This window comes from Salvelinus namaycush, chromosome 5 (genome assembly GCF_016432855.1).
Source record: "Salvelinus namaycush isolate Seneca chromosome 5, SaNama_1.0, whole genome shotgun sequence".
NCBI lineage: Eukaryota > Metazoa > Chordata > Actinopteri > Salmoniformes > Salmonidae > Salvelinus > Salvelinus namaycush.
The window spans coordinates 65,599,000-65,619,123 of record NC_052311.1 but is presented as its reverse complement, the minus strand read 5'-3'; the positions used below and the strand labels follow the sequence as shown (position 1 = coordinate 65,619,123).

General features: G+C 48.1%; 1 protein-coding gene across 3 annotated transcripts; it reads left to right on the top strand.

Annotated features, from left to right (window-relative positions):
* Nucleotides 1-1,092: 1,092 nt before the first annotated feature.
* Nucleotides 1,093-19,103, top strand: LOC120048755 (double-stranded RNA-specific adenosine deaminase-like). 3 transcript variants are annotated; one of them, XM_038994951.1, is made up of 17 exons: nucleotides 1,093-1,176; nucleotides 5,047-6,834; nucleotides 7,155-7,402; nucleotides 7,595-7,784; nucleotides 7,929-8,077; nucleotides 8,717-8,852; nucleotides 9,153-9,385; nucleotides 10,617-10,773; nucleotides 11,079-11,247; nucleotides 11,353-11,446; nucleotides 11,804-11,920; nucleotides 13,529-13,656; nucleotides 14,008-14,190; nucleotides 16,067-16,179; nucleotides 17,003-17,130; nucleotides 17,371-17,743; nucleotides 17,898-19,103. In XM_038994951.1, exons 2-16 carry the CDS (start codon nucleotides 5,188-5,190, stop codon nucleotides 17,738-17,740), a joined length of 4,062 nt encoding a protein of 1,353 aa, XP_038850879.1. In that variant the 5' UTR covers nucleotides 1,093-1,176; nucleotides 5,047-5,187; the 3' UTR covers nucleotides 17,741-17,743; nucleotides 17,898-19,103. The 3 variants fall into 3 exon arrangements, with proteins under 3 accessions (XP_038850879.1, XP_038850877.1, XP_038850878.1); XM_038994949.1 differs by having other exon boundaries at nucleotides 17,003-17,202; XM_038994950.1 differs by lacking the exon at nucleotides 1,093-1,176 and adding an exon at nucleotides 3,045-3,471 and having other exon boundaries at nucleotides 17,003-17,202.
* Nucleotides 19,104-20,124: the final 1,021 nt, after the last annotated feature.

Sequence of the window (20,124 nt, the reverse complement as noted above, 5' to 3'; positions counted from 1 at the left end):
GTTTGGGTTTGTTTGAAAATGCCCATTTGTTTCTATACTTGACTGAAAGACTTCTGATAATATGATGCACTGACTGTAGCCTACTGGACATTACAGTGATGTATTTCAGTTTGATCCGCTGTGACTTTGAGCAGGACAGAGGACCTGAGTTTATGTTTCATGTTTTTTACATTTACATTTAGTCATTTAGCAGATGCTCTTATCCACAGCGACTTACGATGTGTTTTCTGTATGACGTCTATCTGGACTTTTGTCTGTATTCTGTTTCTATATTGTCTATTGCTGGCAGCACCTTCTCACTAAGTCAAATTCCAGTTATGAGTAAATGTACTTGGCGAATAAAGGTGATTCTGATACTAAATGGCGTGGTGCTGACACCTACTGGGGGATGTAATAAGTGCAATTTGCAGGAAACAGTTGGAACATGGATCCAGTCTGACCCATTGATTGGTGGATAGTATAGCAGCCTATAGCTCTATGGGTTGGTGAGCGTCCAGGCACTGCAGTAGGCTGTGATGTGATGTGCTGATCTGCTCCCACAGCCTCCGTGTATCATGCTGTAAATAGTTCACTAACGTGTTCATTACATGATACAGGCCTCATGTTTGTATTTTGTTGGATTCCCCCTGCAATATATGGGGCCTTTTTCCCTACCGCCTTCTCTCACCTCTATCCAGCCAGCCATGCCAGCCATCTTGAGTCTGGTTCATTTCAAGGTTTCTTATATAAAGTAAATCCCTATAAGATGTACTAGCTCTTTGCAGGGTTCATGCCCACTAGGCCGGGTTTGTGGCAAATCAATTTGTGGAAGGTTTTGTAGCATACATATTACATTTGATTTATTTTTGTATTTGAGACCTGATTAATCCAGTCTCAATCCTAAACAAGGGAATGCAATAGCAGTGGCTTGGAGGTACTGCTATTCTACCATGTCCTATTCACCTGCCTAAATGAATCCAATCGATCTGCCGCAGCAAAGGTATTCCACCTTGTCTGGTGTTCTTTTGGGGGGCGCACTCTGCAGTAAAACGGGTGGCGTCACTCCAAATGCGCCAGGTAAACTGTCGCAAACTAGTGATGTCATCATGCGCCCCCCTAACCCCGTTGTTTCTTTGTCGACACTGTCGCTAGCGAGCAGGAACTCGGACTGATACAAAGCTTCAATCGCAAACCCAGGTAAATTAATTACATTTTTAACTCTATTTTTACCTTTCGTGTTAGTTCAATTGAGATCTATATTTGGTTTCGCGCTAACTGCATAGCTTCCAAATGCGACTATGGTTGTTTGCACGCTTGTGCCGCAGTGATGCTCAATCAATGCTAACGTTAGCTAGCAAGCTATATAGCTAGCTAGTCAATCCGCGCTATGCATAATTATCATTATTTTCACTGCATTTGACGTCGCGTTGCATAGTTGTTTACACTTGGGAGTTGATTGGGAAAGTGTTTCTGGAACAAATCGACAGTTGTGCATGTTATTTGCGATGCACAACCGCGGTTCTACGTTATCTAGTTAGTGAACCCGCTTGGAGCCTCCATCTGCGCAATATCTTGTTCGGAACATGCGTGCGCAGTCCAAACGACAACCATCCATTCAATGATGGCAGTTGAGTTGATCTCTGCGGCGGGTTGCTGAGATAAATTACATATTTACCAGGGTATTCAATATGTAGCGTCAGTTAAAACCAAGACAGCTTGCCTAACGTTAGGTAATTTTAGGTTATAGTCATGGAGGACTTCAGTCAGGGGATAAACGCCTATGTGAGAGCGACAGTAAGAAGGGAATTGAGGATTAAGGGGGATATACTGAAAAACGACTGTAAAATGACCAATTGGATCCTATGTCCATCCAGCGACAGACATCGTTGGGGGTCGGAAGCGGGATGAAATTGCACACTGATAGTTGATCCTCCTAGCTAACTAGTGCGGGGTTCACTTTGACTGGGGGGAGGGGGGGTCGGAAATGGTGTGCATCAGAACCATTCCATAGAAAAAATAAACATGAAGGTTATTCAGTGGGGTCCTTAATTCCACACTCAAGCTGATGGCAGCAGTGGTTATTAGTTAGGTTTTGGAAACATTTTCAACCGCGCCGGAGATAATTAACAGACATGCTCTCGCGTGGCTGTGTTTGATTGACCATTGAATGCATGCATGCGTATCCCTGCGTGATGGAATTGGGTTTGATGGGCGTTCAAAACTGGGAACTCTGAAATCGCATACCTCAGTGCGTTCAGAGACAACTGGGAACTCGGGGGGGAAACGAGCTCCGACTGGGACAACGTAGTTTTGAACGGTCATCCAAGTCGGAAACACGGGCATCTTTCTAGAGCGCCGACCTCAAGATTACTGACGCCATTATTTGACCTCGTTTTTTTACCCCTGAGTTCCCAGTTGTCTTGAAAGCACCAAGATTTGGGTACAGTGGCCACGAGCTATATCCGGCAACTGCTTGCTCAATTAAACTGTTGTTTTTGTCACAACAATAGTTTCACGCAACAGCAGCTGTGAGACATGACAAATAAGAGGCGATCTTGAATTATCATATTTTGTTAATTTTTTAGGGGGGGTTGAATGTTTTGGAGTTAGCCTATGCATATATAGGCATAATTTCTGAAGGCTTTCTTGTCCAAATTGATATTTTCTAAAATGTTATGTAATTGTCTGTCTAGAGGGGATGCATTTTATAATACATATTGGCTTACTGGATAATAAATAGAAATAACGATTGCTTTCGCATTTCAATCAATATACTGTATCCTCTAACAAGAAATACATCCTGTTTGACAGAACACTACGGCACACTTTAATTCACATGACAAGGACCGAATATTTTTTATTTTTTGTTGACATAATTCTATTATAATATCCACATGTTGTGAGATAAATAACAGCATAGGCCTTGGTACCTTGAGCTTGCACCCGTTTTGGCTACATTCTTACTCTAGCAAGTGAAACCTATGATAAACTATTGCATCACGTGACTCACCCAGACTGGCTACAGAGCGTGTCTAGAGAAAGGAAAACGAAACTATTCTGCACCTTCGTGCTGTTTCTCGTGTTAAGAAACTGTAAATGCAGACTTTCTATGCGTTTATAATAGGCCTATCCATAATTTCACATTGTAACGTCTGGTATAAGTATCTTGAATGGTAGGTACTAGATGTCCCTTTGAAATTGAGAAGCGCTCGTGCGGTATGTAAAACAACAACAAAAACAGTTTTTTGGGGGATGGTAAAATACATAGAATTTTGAGAAATATAGCCAACTAGTTGAATTACTTTCGTTGTATTTTGATAGAACGTAACTGTTTATCTCTAGACTGTTTGAAGTGTAGTCAACTTCTGACCCCGGTAGCACGCGCGCAGACCTCAAGATCTCTCTGCCATTCAAAAGTGACTGAAACCTACTCGCCTTTCAGCCGCCTTCAGGCCAGGTGGTAAATCTGTGTTTTATCCCTCGAACTTTCAGGTACGTTCATTGAATTAGTTAATGTCTTTCTACTGTCATCGAGTCGTTTATGCAACCCACTAAGCATGAACTTGATTTATAACACTTTAACCAGGGGTATACCCCAATTCTGTAATTCAAATAGAAATGACTCATCAATAATCCACACCGCGGCGTGTTTTAGGAACGGGAACATACCGAAAACAAGGCCAAACAATGTCTGTTTGGTCCATGGGCCAAAGACGTCCTAATATTTAATGCGCAGCTCTGAATATTCATATTGCCCATGGAAGCAGCAGAGGCAACTGAATTGAGCCATGCTGGGTTGTTATTTGGCCGTCAGTTGCCGGCTTGCATTAGGGTCAGCCAGATCCCGCTTTGACCCGGGGGCACCGGACCCAGTGCTGCTGCTGCTGTCTGTTAACATTGCCGTGAAATAACTCGCTCCCGCTCGTCGTTATATTATTATTAATATGGTGGCATTCATAGCAATCGTTTCGGGAGCAGCATGACAGACAAGTTTATGTTGACTAGCACCATGCCTGGCAGGGCTGAAATCTGAGGAGCAGGGTTGAGTGTCTTCCTGTGGTCAGTGACAGATATCATTGAGTGCAGGGAAGAAGCTTTGTGGTATGGCATTTTCATTAAAAATACCCCCACCACATTATGTTCTATGCCCTAAAGATTTATATGTAATTGGCATGAAATTACTAGTGCGTATTAAATATTTTAGCTGAGAAAATAATCAGCAAATTAATGTCAGGTTTGCTGTACTAGAAGGTGCCCATAATATGAAAAGGTATTTAAAATATTCCTGTATGTTCTATGGCAAGAAGTCGGTGCTCAACCAACGTGATTAGAGGTGCAACCTGTGTAGACATCATTGGACTCTCATTAGCACCACCAGCTGAAGAGTTTTCCCCTAATTGTCTTCCCCATTCCCGTTGTGATTATTCTCAAGAAGGCCATTGAAGGCTGAAACGTCAATCTTTTAAACTTGTCTAATAAAACAACTTATTTTTAATGGTGAGCGAGCGTTACTCCTTTTCCTCTCCAATGTGTGTTCTATAGCCAACCTTTTATCAGGTTCAACATCTATTACTTATTTGCTGTGTGTTTAGTCTGTCAAAAGTTAGTGGAGCAACTCCTGTCCTTCACTGACCACCTTGAATCTTTTCTTTCCTTCTGCCTTTCACTTTCCCTTCCTATGTGAAGCTGCAAATCATCCTTAAACCACAAATACAACACTTAAGCCACAACCATGAATTATACATTTCTGACCTTTTATACATGGATCTCGTTGCGGCCAATTGGGTCCAACAGCATGTGACAGGATGGAGTACAGTGAGACTGTGTAGTGTGTAAAAACATATATGTAATTTGTCATAAGCCCTTGATCTACACTTCCTGTGTTTTTCTCCCGCCCCTTTTCCATTTCCATCAGGATTTTCCACAAGATTTTGACCAGTCTTATGTCCCTAGTTTCTTCTTCATATTGCTTTATATTTGGCTCTTAATTTTTTATTTCATGGCTCTTTTCCTCACCCACTCAGTCACTTTTGCTTTCGCTCACACCCATCTCGTCCTCTCTCTCAGGTGCTGACTGCCACTTTGCGATCATCGCCCACCCGGCTATTCTGCCAGGCTGTGTTGCATCAGTATCCAACACAGAGACGCATCCTCCTATCTGCTGCATAACAGGCGGCCCTGGTCCCCCCTCAACCTGCCCCCTGCGCTATGAGCAGAGGACGAGGAGGGCCCCCCATAGAGCATTACCACCGACCCCCTCTTCCCCAACTGCAGGCTAAGCAACAATACTACAGAGCTGGACCCCTGGGATTTCACCCCAGAGGCCCTCCGCAACAGGCCCCACACCCAAACGTCCATTCATACCTAGGCCCAGTCCCCCCTCTAGTACCACCCAGTGCCCACTCTCAGCCTCTCTACCCCTCCACCCCTCCCCCACCCGGTCACAGCCCAGCCCTGAGTCAGCAGAGCTCTTGTCCCAGTGGTCCTAACTCCTTCAGGCAGCAGCAGGTCCACTTCCTGAGGGGACAGAACACTGAGGCTCCCCAGTTTAGGGTGAGCCCCAGAGGGGCGCAGAGCTTGGGTCGAGGGGGACCGAACGGACTTTATAACGAATCAAACCAGGCCCAGGCAGGGTACAGCAGATACTCCCAAAACAGCTCTAGGGGGAGAGGGGGATACAGCAGCGAGCGAGGCAGAGGGAACGGTAGGGACTTCGGGTACCCACCCAGTCAAGGACCCCCTAGAGGACCAACCGGCCCTAGATTCTGGAACCAGAAGCAGACTTCAACCCAAAAGCAAGGCTTCAACAGACAGTGGAGCCTTCATGCAGACTGTGCTGACGGGCCGTCTTTCTCAGAAGGCTTTCAGAGTTTATCCTTAGACAGAGAGAGGTCCTACAGAGGAAGAGTTGACAGAGGCGACAGCTTTGACAAAGCTTCTGTCTGTAGTAGTAATAATTCAAACAACAAGAGTGCCCCTACGTTTCAGCCACCCGACATCCGAGAGCAAGTTTTGCAAGCCTTGGCAGATTTGAGCCCCGGTGAGAAGCTACAAGCAAAGTGTTTGGCCAAAACGCTGCGGTGCCCCAAAAAGTTTATCAACCAGGCCCTTTACGGTCTCGAGCGTGATAAGAAAGCTTCAAAACACGGTGAAAGTCCTCCAGAGTGGACTGTCTACGTAGAACCACAGGAAGAACCGGAAAGTAGAGATTCTGATCCGGAAAGCCCACGTTCCCAACCGAGGGAACATTCTGTGGAGTCACAGGAAAGGCCTTCAGAAGAAGATTGCTCTCACTTCCTGTCTGTGAAGGAGGAGGACGTGGTCATCGAGGCTGAGATCCAGCAAATTGAAGCGCAGGGTCCTGAGGGCGACAAAGAAGAAGATTACTACGTAGAATCCGATTCACACTCCTCTTCCTCAGAATCATCTGAGTCATATCGGCAACATTCCCAGTCCCAAACCCAACAACCCAGTATCAACAGCAGCAGTAACGAAGAGCTTGACCTAGACCTTGACGAGAGCGCCATGGCGGACTGCGGCAGTAATCAGAAGGAGTTGATCCTGCAGTATCTGCTGGAGGCAGGGGAGGCCACGGCCCTGGTGATCTCCAAGAACCTGGGCCTGAGGGGCGCCAAGCAGGTCAACCCCACCCTGTACGCCATGGAGAAGCAGGGCGACGTGAGCCGCAACGCAGAGGTGACCCCTCACATCTGGGAGCTATCTGTCCATCGCAGGGAGAGGATGGAGAGGAGCCTCAAGGCCGAGCGCAGCGCCCCTGCAAAGGTCGAAGGAATGGGGTCCGGATTCCAGGCGGTGCCACCCGGATTGGAGTGTCTAGAGGCCAACGCTGAGGCGGTAGGTGGACACTCTCACACAGCGAGGGGGGGGGGGGGGGGGGGGGTTCATTGACGTCTTCCTGAATTTGGGAGACCCCCTCCCTCACTTGGAGCCCGTCTCCTACGAAGAGTTGGAAGGGGAGGATGAGTGTGGCAGTTACCCTAGTAACATAATGTTGGTTGTAACATTGAGGGGTGAACATAGCTCTGTAGATTCCGAGCTGAGAATGCCAGGTCTGGAGCCCTTCACCCCGCCTGACACCGATCCCACTGACCCTCCAACTTCTGCTCCACTTCTTTCTTTCCTCACCTACTTCCTCCTCTTCATCCCTCTATCAGGAGGATGAGTCGAACGGAGGGCAGTGGGCGACCGACGATATCCCCGAATTCCTCAACGCCATCAGCCGGGATGGAGGGGGGACAGTAGCAGTCTCCCTGGCAGCGCCCCCACCTCAGAACCTCCGTGCCAAACTCCAGGAGGTGAGGGCCAAGAACCCCGTCAGCGGCCTGATGGAGTTTGCCCAGTACCAGGGTCACAATTGCGAGTTCCTGCTCCTCGACCAATCAGGGCCCTCACATGACCCCAGGTCAGTGATGTGATAATGTTCCCAACCAATCATGGTTGGCCGTTGCTGATATGTCTAAGAGGAAACTAGCTGATTGATTTAGCAAATTCAGAAAAAATTTGCATGAGAAAGTGTGACGAAGAAATATCAAAAAAATGTGTTGTCCCTGCTCTTTCTCGCTACCTCACTCCCTTGTATTTTTCTCCCTCTCAGATTCCGTATGCAGGTCATGCTGGACGGCAGGTTGTTTCCTGTTGCTGAGGCATCTAATAAAAAGGTGGCTAAGAAAGATGCTGCCGCAGCAACCCTGAGGATTCTGCTGCGTGAGATAGAGGGGGGAGGGGCTGAGGAGGGGCTCACTGCAGGGGTGGACCAGGCCATGGACCCCACCTCTGACGTCCCTGTAAGTCTGAAGTGTGTTCGTGTGTGTGATTAGTAATAATCAATGTGCTCTGTTGTGGTTGATTGTGTTCTAAAGGCCAAAGATTTATGTCTCTTTTTTTCAATCCTTTTATAACTCTCTGCTCTCGCTCTCCCTCTCTGTCAGGAAGTAGTGGAGGGTCCGCCCCAGGCCCTGTCCCGTTCCCTGCCGGGGGGTAAGAACCCCGTGTCCATGCTGATGGAGTACAGTCAGCGCACTGGAAACCCCATTGAGTTCATCAACACTGGACAGGAGGGCCCACCTCACGACCCACGGTATCCATCTGTCTACATCCTTCTCATCAGGGATGGGGTCAATTCGAAATGAAGTCAGTCAATTTAGGAAATAAACTGACATTCCAATTCAATAATTGAAAAAATAGCATCCATTTTCAATGATTTCTCTATAAACTGAAAAGGAGAAGCTATTTATTTCACGTTTTTCCATTTTTGAATTTAAATTCAAATCACTTCCTGAATTGAGTGACTTCAATTCGAATTGAGCCCAACCCTGCTTCTCATTTTTCTCTCCCTGGTTCTCTCTTCTATACATAAATGAATCATTAGGAAGGTGGGCCTGCCCTCACCTCTCTCCCTCGGGAGCAGTTCTGTATGTCCTGGATGACTTTCATAGTGCAGCAGTCTGCTGACTGGATGATACAGCAGCACCTCTGTCTCTCTCTGCATATAACCTTCCCCTGGCACCTACAGTACTGTCCCGCAGTAATCTGATACTGGGAAGTGTGACCATCTTTGTCCCTCTCTTTCCCTCCTCTTCCTGAGTGCTGTAGTCTCTGTGAAGCAGATTCACAGCTCTACTCTGATGCCCCCATGTGGTTAGAGAGGAATGTCCTCTTACCTCTCACCGATGTATGTTTAGGATGTATAAGTTAGTCTCTGCTCCCTCCTCCTCAGGTTCATGTTCAGGGTGAAGATAGGGGAAAGCCTGTGTGCTGAGAGCTCAGCACCCAGTAAGAAGGCTGCCAGGCAGCTGGCTGCAGAGGAGGCAGTCAAGGAGTTAATGGCCGACGGGAGACTGCAGCTCAACAAGGTGAGTAAAGGACTCAAACATGGGACTGAAAGACGTTTAAACTAAATGGATGGGTCCCTGAAAAAACCACTACCCCATCTATTTAGGATTTAGGCTTGACAAGCTAGCTAGCTGTTTAGCTATGGACTGGCAGAATGTCATAAGACACAGGCATGTGGCCTTCTCTCATTGTGCCTCCAGGCCGTGATTCTAAGAAAAGATCCTCCGAACACTAAGATCACTCTTCCCTCCTCCTCTCCTCCATCTTTTCACTGCCTTATCTCTCTTCTCCCTCGCTCTCCATTACCCCGTCCTCTCCAGCCCCAGTTTCCCCTGTGTCTGTCTGGTGATGAAGGGGGCTTCATGCCCGCTTGCCCCTCCCTGCCCCCGCTGACAGAGGAGGAGCTGCGTTCTGCCCACGAGGCGGGGGTTGGTGACCTCATCAGCCACCTAAACAACAACGCCGTGTCAGGCCTGCTGGAGTACGCCCGGGCCAGGGGCTTCGCTGCAGAGATACGACTGGTCGGGCAGTCAGGACCACCGCACGAGCCCAAGTCAGTACACACATTCTTGCCCACATACACTAACATACACACTCTAAAGCAGGGGTCGGGAACCTATGGCTCCCGAGCCAGGTGTGGCTCTTTTGATGATTGCATCTGGCTCGCAGATAAAACAAAATATTCTCACTTGTTTTAATCCATCCATCGATTTTTCACTGCTCATGTCCTGTTCAGGGCTGCAGGAGCAATTGTCCATTATTTTAATTAAATGATACTGGCCTACGTTGGCCGTTGCTAGGTAAAACAGGTAAACGCCTCCTTTTGAATCAGTCTGCTCGGTCATTAGCTCAAAGCTAACCCTTCGACGAAGAAGATGGCGAAAAGAAAAAAAGATGACGAGTATCGTACATTTCAGGACGAATGGACCAAAGAATTCGCCTTTGTGGAGAGAGCAGGTTCTGCGGTGTGTCTAATTTGCAATGACAAAATTACATTGATGAAACGGTCGAATGTAAAGCGGCACTTCGACACGCGCCATGCTACCTTTGCATCAAAATACCCTGCGGGAGACAGCAGAAAGAAAGCGTGCCAAGAGCTACTGAGCAGGGTGCAAGCTAGCCACTGAATGAAGATTTGGAAAGAATCACACGACAGAAAGCGGAGTTGGCGAGCAAGCACATGTGGACAGAAATGAAAAAACTTCAACCCGAAGACCAGCTGATTCTCAAAACTTGGAACGCGCTTCCTGTCACATACCACACACTGCAGCGTGTGAGTATTGCTGTATTGACCATGTTTGGATCTACATATGCATGTGAGCAGTCATTCTCACATCTTAAAAACATCAAGTCCAACCTACGATCACGTTTAACGGATGAAAGCCTCAACGCTTGCATGAAGCTTAACCTCACCAAGTACCAACCAGACTACAAAGACATCAGCAAATCCATGCAGCACCAGAAGTCGCATTAATGGTGAGTATTATAACAACATTATTTAAGAATAAATTCAGAGGCTTATTATACTGACATTTAGTTGAATTCACTTTTTAAAATATATTATATGGCTCTCACTGAAATAAATTTCCAAATATTTTGCTTTCATGGTTCTCTTAGTCAAAAAGGTTCCCGACCCCTGCTCTAAAGGGTCATTCAGAGTCCACAGCTGCAGAGCTGCGGTAGTCTGGCGGTCCATTGTGACATATATAACACTATGAAAGCTAACGGTTGAATATTGTAAAACGCGGCTGTGCAAACATGGATGTTTAACTCTTCTCTCTCAGGTTTACCTACCAGGCTAAGCTAGGGGGCCGCTGGTTCCCTCCTGTCTGTGCTTCCAATAAGAAGCAAGGGAAACAGGAAGCAGCTGATGCAGCTCTGAGGGTTCTGATTGGAGAGGCAGAGAAGGCTGCCCGCACCGGGGAACTGACCCCTGCAGAGGTCAATTTACCTCTATTACTATAGTACTTTTTAAAACTCTGGGTCAGGACCCACACTGGGCTTTGGGTGTGTTAGAGGTGGGTCGGGAGTGAGGAGACTGCTAGAATCACACACTTTCCTCTTCATTTGGGTTGCTGGGAGATTATTTTGGGTCACGGGAGGACAGTGATTTTCTCATTGGGTCTCGAGCTGAAAAAGTTGAATGCCTGCTATACTATGAATACACTGTTAATACTGTGATTCTGCTAGAACCTACTTCTGTGACTGGTGGGCCGTCCATAACCTGTTATTGTTTCTGTCTCTAGCTGCCACTGAGTGGTGGGACAATCCATGACCAGATCGCCATGTTGAGTCACCAGCGCTTCAACGCCCTTACCACACGCATACAGCACAGTCTTCTGGGAAGGAAGATCCTCGCCACCATCGTCATGAAGAGGGGGGAAGGGCTGGGGACCGTGGTCAGCCTGGGAACAGGTACCTGCCGTGTGTGTGTACGCGAGAGAAAATAACAAGCCTTTTGGAATGATTTTTAACCCATTGAGATAAAATAAATGTATTTTTGTTTGATTTTCTACTCAGGAAATCGCTGTGTTAAAGGGGAGGAGCTGAGTCTTAAAGGGGACACTGTTAATGACTGCCACGCAGAAATCATCTCCAGGAGAGGATTTATCAGGTAGGAAGTTACTGCTGCTCATTCATCTTCCATTCTGTCCTTTTATATAACCACTCTTTTCCCCTTCCTCCTTTGCTCTTTGTTTTGATTCCTTTATAGCTACTCTCCCTGCCTTTCTGAAACCTCCCTCTCTCTACAGGGTGTCATATGTCAGCTGTGAAGTCATTACAGACTATGATGTGTGTTAATGTGTCTGTGGAGTCCATCTGGTTAGTTGTAGTGTATTAATGCCACTTACCAGATCCTCTGTTTCTCCACCAGTCTCCCTTTATCTGTGTGTTGGATCCTGGACACTTTCACTGATCTGAATCACTCAAATGTGGATTCTACCTTTCATGTCACCCCCTCTCTCTCCAGGTTTCTGTATGCTGAGTTGCTGAAGCACTGTGAAGGATCAGAGGACAGCATATTTGAGGCAGCTGAGGAGAACAAGCTCCGGATCAAACCTGACACCACCTTCCACCTCTATATCAGGTGGGCCTACGGAAGATGTCTCTTCCTCGCTGTTTGACCCTTCAACCCATGGCTCATTCTTCTCCACCTATTGTCTTCTCTCCCCTTTCCTTCTGTGCCCTGGAACTCAACCCACCCCCACACACACGTTGTTCTAGGAGTTTGAGAAGCCAGCGTTTTTTTCTGCATAGAAAAGTCTTGGGCGGGCTGCTTAAGTGTTTTCGGGCCACGTATGTCAAAACAGTAAAATTAAATAAAATATGTTTAGATAATGATTTCCTGGGTGGAAAAATGTTGTCGGTGTAAACTTAAGACTAAAACCAGATATAAAGTATGTAGAAAAGATAATGGCGCTATATGTTCTATAATAAGATCTTCTTTGAGAACTAACAATGACCCAAATAACAGCTAGACAGTCAGAGGGAATACAAAATTCCCCAAATGATGCACTCAGGAGGATTTTTGTCGTGGCATGGGGCCACATTGATTTTGTTATAACGTTTGAGTCCCTCAGTTCAAATAAGCCACGAAAAAATGTGTAGAATTGCAAATTTCGTCACTGGCCAACAGGAGGGCCTCTAAAATTTAGTTGGCGACCCCGCCGTTGGCCACGCCCACCACCTAAGCCTCATTTTGATCCAGAAAAGACACCGAAACATACTTCTAGTTAATGACCTGCTCCTATCCACACATATATATATATATATCTCGCTCTCCCCCTCTCGCCCTCTCCCCCTCTCCCCCTCTCCCCCTCTCGCCCTCTCGCCCTCTCCCCCTCTCGCCCTCTCCCCCTCTCGCCCTCTCCCCCTCTCGCCCTCTCCCCCTCTCGCCCTCTCCCCCTCTCGCCCTCTCCCCCTCTCGCTCTCGCTCGCCCTCTCTCGCTCGCCCTCTCTCGCTCGCCCTCTCTCGCCCTCTCTCGCTCGCCCTCTCTCGCTCTCCCTCTCTCGCTCTCCCTCTCTCGCTCTCGCCCTCTCTCGCTCTCGCCCTCTCTCGCTCTCGCCCTCTCTCGCTCTCGCCCTCTCTCGCTCTCGCCCTCGCCCTCTCTCGCTCTCCCCCTCTCTCGCTCTCCCCCTCTCGCCCTCTCTCGCTCTACCCCTCTCGCCCTCTCTCGCTCTACCCCTCTCGCCCTCTCTCGCTCTACCCCTCTCGCCCTCTCTCGCTCTACCCCTCTCGCCCTCTCTCGCTCTACCCCTCTCGCCCTCTCTCGCTCTACCCCTCTCGCCCTCTCTCGCTCTACCCCTCTCGCCCTCTCTCGCTCTACCCCTCTTGCCCTCTCTCGCTCTACCCCTCTCGCTCTACCCCTCTCGCCCTCTCCCCCTCTCGCTCTCCTCCTCTCCCCCTCTCTCGCTCTCGCCCTCTCTCGCTCTCCCCCTCTCTCGCTCTCCCCCTCTCGCCCTCTCTCGCTCTACCCCTCTCGCCCTCTCTCGCTCTCGCCCTCTCTCGCTCTCCCCCTCTCGCCCTCTCTCGCTCTACCCCTCTCGCCCTCTCTCGCTCTACCCCTCTTGCATGCTCTACTGCTCTTGCTCTACTGCTCTTGCTCTACCTCTCGCGCTCTACCCCCCCCCTCTCGCTCTACTTCTCCCCCTCTCGCTCTACTTCTCTCGCTCTACTTCTCCCCCTCTCCTCCAGTACTGCTCCGTGCGGAGACGGGGCGTTGTTTGATAAGTCGTGCAGCGAGGACGCGGGGGACGGCCAGGGCCACCAGCCCCTGTTTGAGAACGCCAAGCAGGGCAAGCTGCGCACCAAGGTGGAGAATGGTGAGTTACAGCCAGATGCCATCTGCAGGACCGTTCCATGAGGATCCCCTCTGTTACTGAGGACAAGCACATAGAACCACCATGTTGCTTAACTCCCCTCTCTGCAGGCCAAACAGAGCAGGACTACACATTCACACATCTGCTGCTGCTGCTGCTGCCACAAACACACCTGCTAGAAAGCACAAATATCCCAATGGATTTGAATGTTCCAATCTAGAGCCTGGACTGTGTGCTTCTAGTGTACAACCATCACTTTGACCACTGGCTCTCTCATACACCCTATTCCTCAAACTGCACGGCTTTGTCTTTGGAGTCAAAAGTATGCCTCAAGGGTGTCTGTGCCATGTGTAGGTGAGGGCACCATCCCGGTAGAGTCATCGACCATCGTGCCCACCTGGGACGGCATCCAGCACGGCGAGCGTCTGAGGACCATGAGCTGCAGCGACAAGATCCTTCGCTGGAACGTCCTGGGTCTGCAGGGAGCCCTGCTCTCCAACTTTCTCCATCCTATCTACCTGGCTTCAATCACCTTGGGTGAGGAGGGAGGGGAGGAGGGAACGATTGGTGGAAGGAGAGATGAGGGAGGGGACAGTTAACATTTGAGGGAGGTTTGATTTGAAAAAGAGTGAGGGAGGATAGATTGAGTGTGGGAGTAAAGGGAGAGAGGGGTCAACGGTCACCGTTGGCTTCAGTCATGTTTAACAAACTCCACTCATAAGTAGACCACAGATCTCAATCCCAAACTACACTGTCCTTATACTGTAGGAATCATGTCCAGCTAACTATCCACCCAGACAGTCCCTGGCTGACTCTGTCCTTATACTGTAGGAGTCATGTCCAGCTAACTATCCACCCAGACAGTCCCTGGCTGACACTGTCCTTATACTGTAGGAGTCATGTCCAGCTAACTATCCACCCAGACAGTCCCTGGCTGACACTGTCCTTATACTGTAGGAATCATGTCCAGCTAACTATCCACCCAGACAGTCCCTGGCTGACTCTGTCCTTATACTGTAGGAATCATGTCCAGCTAACTATCCACCCAGACAGTCCCTGGCTGACTCTGTCCTTATACTGTAGGAATCATGTCCAGCTAACTATCCACCCAGACAGTCCCTGGCTGACACTGTCCTTATACTGTAGGAATCATGTCCAGCTAACTATCCACCCAGACAGTCCCTGGCTGACTCTGTCCTTATACTGTAGGAATCATGTCCAGCTAACTATCCACCCAGACAGTCCCTGGCTGACACTGTCCTTATACTGTAGGAGTCATGTCCAGCTAACTATCCACCCAGACAGTCCCTGGCTGACTCTGTCCTTATACTGTAGGAATCATGTCCAGCTAACTATCCACCCAGACAGTCCCTGGCTGACTCTGTCCTTATACTGTAGGAATCATGTCCAGCTAACTATCCACCCAGACAGTCCCTGGCTGACTCTGTCCTTATACTGTAGGAATCATGTCCAGCTAACTATCCACCCAGACAGTCCCTGGCTGACTCTGTCCTTATACTGTAGGAATCATGTCCAGCTAACTATCCACCCAGACAGTCCCTGGCTGACTCTGTCCTTATACTGTAGGAATCATGTCCAGCTAACTATCCACCCAGACAGTCCCTGGCTGACACTGTCCTTATACTGTAGGAGTCATGTCCAGCTAACTATCCACCCAGACAGTCCCTGGCTGACTCTGTCCTTATACTGTAGGAATCATGTCCAGCTAACTATCCACCCAGACAGTCCCTGGCTGACTCTGTCCTTATACTGTAGGAATCATGTCCAGCTAACTATCCACCCAGACAGTCCCTGGCTGACTCTGTCCTTATACTGTAGGAATCATGTCCAGCTAACTATCCACCCAGACAGTCCCTGGCTGACTCTGTCCTTATACTGTAGGAATCATGTCCAGCTAACTATCCACCCAGACAGTCCCTGGCTGACTCTGTCCTTATACTGTAGGAATCATGTCCAGCTAACTATCCACCCAGACAGTCCCTGGCTGACTCTGTCCTTATACTGTAGGAATCATGTCCAGCTAACTATCCACCCAGACAGTCCCTGGCTGACACTGTCCTTATACTGTAGGAGTCATGTCCAGCTAACTATCCACCCAGACAGTCCCTGGCTGACTCTGTCCTTATACTGTAGGAGTCATGTCCAGCTAACTATCCACCCAGACAGTCCCTGGCTGACCCCCTCAGACATCCATCTCTTTAAGTTACTCACCTCTCCTTGTCAGAGTACTATGATGTGAATGATCATCCTTGTTAACATGGAAATACACTGACTCACGCACTCTTCTGTCATTCTCTCCCTCTTTCTTTACCTGTCACTCTCTCGCACCCCTTCCTCTCTCTATCTTCTGTTTTGTTTTCCCTGCTCTTGTCTCTTATATTTGTCCCTCCAGGCTACCTGTACAGCCATGGCCACCTGACACGTGCTGTCTGCTGCCGATTGGCCAGAGACGGCGAAGCCTTCTCCAAGAGTCTACCTGCTCCCTACACACTCAACCATCCCGAGGTACTGATAAGAGAATTTTGTTCTCTAGGTTCATAACCCAATTTAATTATATTATTCAGTCTGCAAACCAGAATTTGTAAGATCCTGGTCAAATGAAACAGACTGAGGCCCAGCTAAATAGTCAAAAAGGTTTATTCACGGAACGTTCTAAAATCAAGAATACAAAACAATTAATTTTATACTGGCTTCTCACGCCCACACATTTACACAACCATACGCACAAACAGACGCACACCCATGTCCTGCTACCCAGCCGACAGAGATTAGTGACCTTGTTCTTGAGACGTACTCCCCGTTCTCTCCCAAATCTCTAGTCAGGTCGGCACCAAGCTCAGACAGTCTGTGTTTATAATACCATAAAGACGTATGGTCTTTACCCTAATTCTGACTAGACTACACATTTATTGATTATGATGTTATACATTCTAATCACTTCCATACAATTATATGTTTCAGGGCGGAATATTCTAATCATTCAGTTAACCGATAATTCTCACCTAACAGGTACACATACAGAAACACACTCAACCGCACACATACAGAAACACACTCAACCACCCTGAGGTACACACATACACACACAGTACACAAACAGCCGCTCCAAGCTTCCAGCATAGCCATTAACGCAGACACACACATTGCTTTCCGCCCTGTTTAAAATTGTTGATTCATCTGAAAGGACTTATTTAGTCTAATATCAAATGTTATTGGTCTCATACACATATTTAGCAGCTGTTATTGCGGGTATAGCGAAATGCCTATAATTGAACACACTCTTCCTCTCCCTACTCCTCTCCATCACTCCATCTCTGTCTCCCTTCAGGTGGGCAGGGTGAGTGTGTATGACTCGACGCGTCACACAGGGAAGACCAAGGAGTCCAGCGTGAACTGGAGCCAGCCAGACCACATCACTGTGGAGGTGCTGGATGGGACCAAGGGCAAACTGGACGGGTACGCACCCCGCACCACAACTAGAACCAGACCCTCAGACCTCATCCACCCTCATCCAGATAGCAGCACCAGGTGGTTAACCTGGGCTACACAGGGCCCCATTTCAATAGAATAGCTATCACTATTTATACTCCATATCGAGTAGTGGCATTTAATTCATATGAAAAACATGTTGAAAATGTTTCACTCCCAGCGCAGTAGCTTCTGTGTATTCCTAAACCCTGTTTGTCTTCCCTCTAGCCCCAAACTGGACGTGTCGCGGGTCTCCAAGTCCAACATCTTCCGGCAATTCCGGTCTTTATGCCAACAGTGCGGGCGCCAGGACCTGCTGGCTCTCCCGTCTTACGCCCAAGCCAAGATGGCCGCCATGTCCTTCCAGGTCGCCAAGCAGCAGTTCTTCGATGCGCTCGGTAGCCATGGTTACGGAGCCTGGATTGGCAAGCCATTGGAGGAGAAGAGCTTTGACGAAGCGGCGGCCTCCGATGGCCATGGGGCAGGAAGTGTTGCTAATAGCAACCAGGGGTACAACAACAACAATAGCTATGGAAGCACAACCACTGACTATAACAGCAGCCAGTGGGGTAGTAGTGCGTACACACAGGCCATGTAGAAGGGAGGGAGAAGGGAGGGTTGGCTAGAGATGGAAGGACATGAGCCTGGGGGAAGGGAGAAGAGGAAAGAGGAGCTAGCAGCGAGTACTGTATCTTCTTGAAAGAAGGGGTAGAGGTCAGACAGAGATTAGAAAGGACAGAGTTACTGAGATGGAGGGAGGGAAGGGGATAACAGGCCAGCCCAAGGGGTGAGGGTCAGACAGCAGCAAGAGAGATGGAGAGAGAAGGGGTTGCTACTGCTACACAAAACTAACAGAATATAGAAAGAGAGGGGAGAATAGGGGGCTTAGTAAACATGATGACTATGTGATGTAGTGGCATTCAGAGCTGCATAGCATGCACTACTGCTCCACTGTAACAGTAGCCCCAGTACACTCTATCTTCACATTTACATACAGGAGAAACCCTCCCTGCCCTTCTCATACGCACACAGCCCTGTCTCTCTAGTTCAGACACCCTACACCTGACCCTGTCCTACTCGCCAGCCAGCCATTCAATCACGCATGACTAGTTTAATCTGTACTTATTGGCCTGAGCATGGATAGTAGTGATCACACTTTATATATATATATAAACCAGCCTTGTAACGTTTAGCTACTCCCCGACCTAGTAACCCACCCCTTTACACTGTTGTTAATGCTATGGCTACGTCTACAGGTCACAGCCTGCTCCATCCCATAACTCTTGACTGTAACATAGATTTGATGATGACTAACTAGCCTAGATCATAATTCTTCTGTTATTGTTGTGTCCTATGTTGTGTGTATCGCTATTGTTCTTGAGTTTTTTGGTGTTGTCACTCGAGGGCCACGTCAGAAAGGACAACGGTGACGTTGAGAACTGCTGAGAACAAGTAAATCAGCTACTTGTTCTCATTTTAGGATTCATGTTAGGGGGGGGTCAAAGTTGAGGTTTAGGATAAGTGATTACTCGTAGTTGTGATAAAAAAGAGAAGAAGAGAAAGGCTTTGCACTCTTGTCCTTCCTAGCGTGGCCAGAATGTGGCCGGCGGGTTTTATGCGGACAGGGAGAAAGACTGGTTTGTTTTTATGTTTTAGTTCAGTCTGATCAAATACATTCAAGGGTGAAGCAATATATACATCATGTACATACAAATACATAAATACACAGATGTATATGCAATAACAATGTTTGTGTAGGGTATGTATATATCTCTGTGTGTGTATGTATATGTATATATTATGTATATATTTTGTAAGTCATGCCTAAAATTGATTTTCTATTGACTATTTTTTTGAAACGTTTTAACAAGTGGATGACAGAAAGCATTTTTTTTTTTTAATTGATGGAAATTCTGTGAAGTTTTAAGTGATTATAAAGACCGGCTTTGTAAAAGCTGAAATGTGTGTTTGTCTTTTTTTAAATGTATACTAAAGCCCTCAACCATGGGTACAGACTGTTAGCCAAGTATAAACGCTACAGTCACAGTGAACACACTTTTGAGAATGTTTATTGGGTGTTTCTTCAGTCTTGTTTGTCTCTTGTGCAGAAAGAGTAATTGGTCATTTAAGCTATGGACTCCCTAGTGGTGTGTGTGTTATGGATTCTACTGTTTGTCTTCAAAGAGGATGTCTGGTGGAGCGTTGACCTTTACACAACACTGATGCAGTGAACGGAGTAAGAGTGCTGTGTGTGTTTACCAGTTATTCAGTCCCTCAGTGGGACAGTGAGGGCACGTTACATCAGCGTCTGTCTAGTTGAGATTCTCTGACAGCTGAGTATTGCCAGGCTAGGCAAGGGGAGCTGTGAGTCTGGCTGAACTGAGTATTACCAGGCTAGGCCTGGGGGTGCTGTGAGTTTGGCTGAACTGAATATTGCCAGGCTAGGCCTGGGGAGCTGTGAGTCTGGTTGAACTGAATATTGCCAGGCTAGGCCCGGGGAGCTGTGAGTCTGGCTGAACTGAGTATTGCCAGGCTAGGCCCGGGGAGCTGTGAGTTTGGCTGAACTGAATATTGCCAGGCTAGGCCCGGGGAGCTGTGAGTCTGGCTGAACTGAATATTGCCAGGCTAGGCCCGGGGAGCTGTGAGTCTGGCTGAACTGAATATTGCAAGGCTAGGCCCAGGGAGCTGTGAGTCTGGCTGAACTGAATATTGCCAGGCTAGGCCTGGGGAGCTGTGAGTGACCAGAAGAGCTCTGGCTGAACTGAATATTGCTAGGCTAGGCCCGGGGAGCTGTGAGTGACCAGAAGGGCTCTGGCTGAACTGAATATTGCTAGGCTAGGCCCGGGGAGCTGTGAGTGACCAGAAGAGCTCTGGCTGAACTGAATATTGCTAGGCTAGGCCCGGGGAGCTGTGAGTGACCAGAAGGGCTCTGGCTGAACTGAATATTGCTAGGCTAGGCCCGGGGAGCTGTGAGTGACCAGA

Coding starts and splice junctions, on each gene's coding strand:
- LOC120048755 (XM_038994949.1), top strand. CDS start 5,188: ATGAGCAGAGGACGAGGAGGGCCCCCCATAGAGCATTACCACCGACCC. Junction 8,078..8,716: donor GGCCCACCTCACGACCCACG/GTATCCATCTGT, acceptor CCTCCTCCTCAG/GTTCATGTTCAGGGTGAAGA. Junction 14,191..16,066: donor CCTGGCTTCAATCACCTTGG/GTGAGGAGGGAG, acceptor TTGTCCCTCCAG/GCTACCTGTACAGCCATGGC.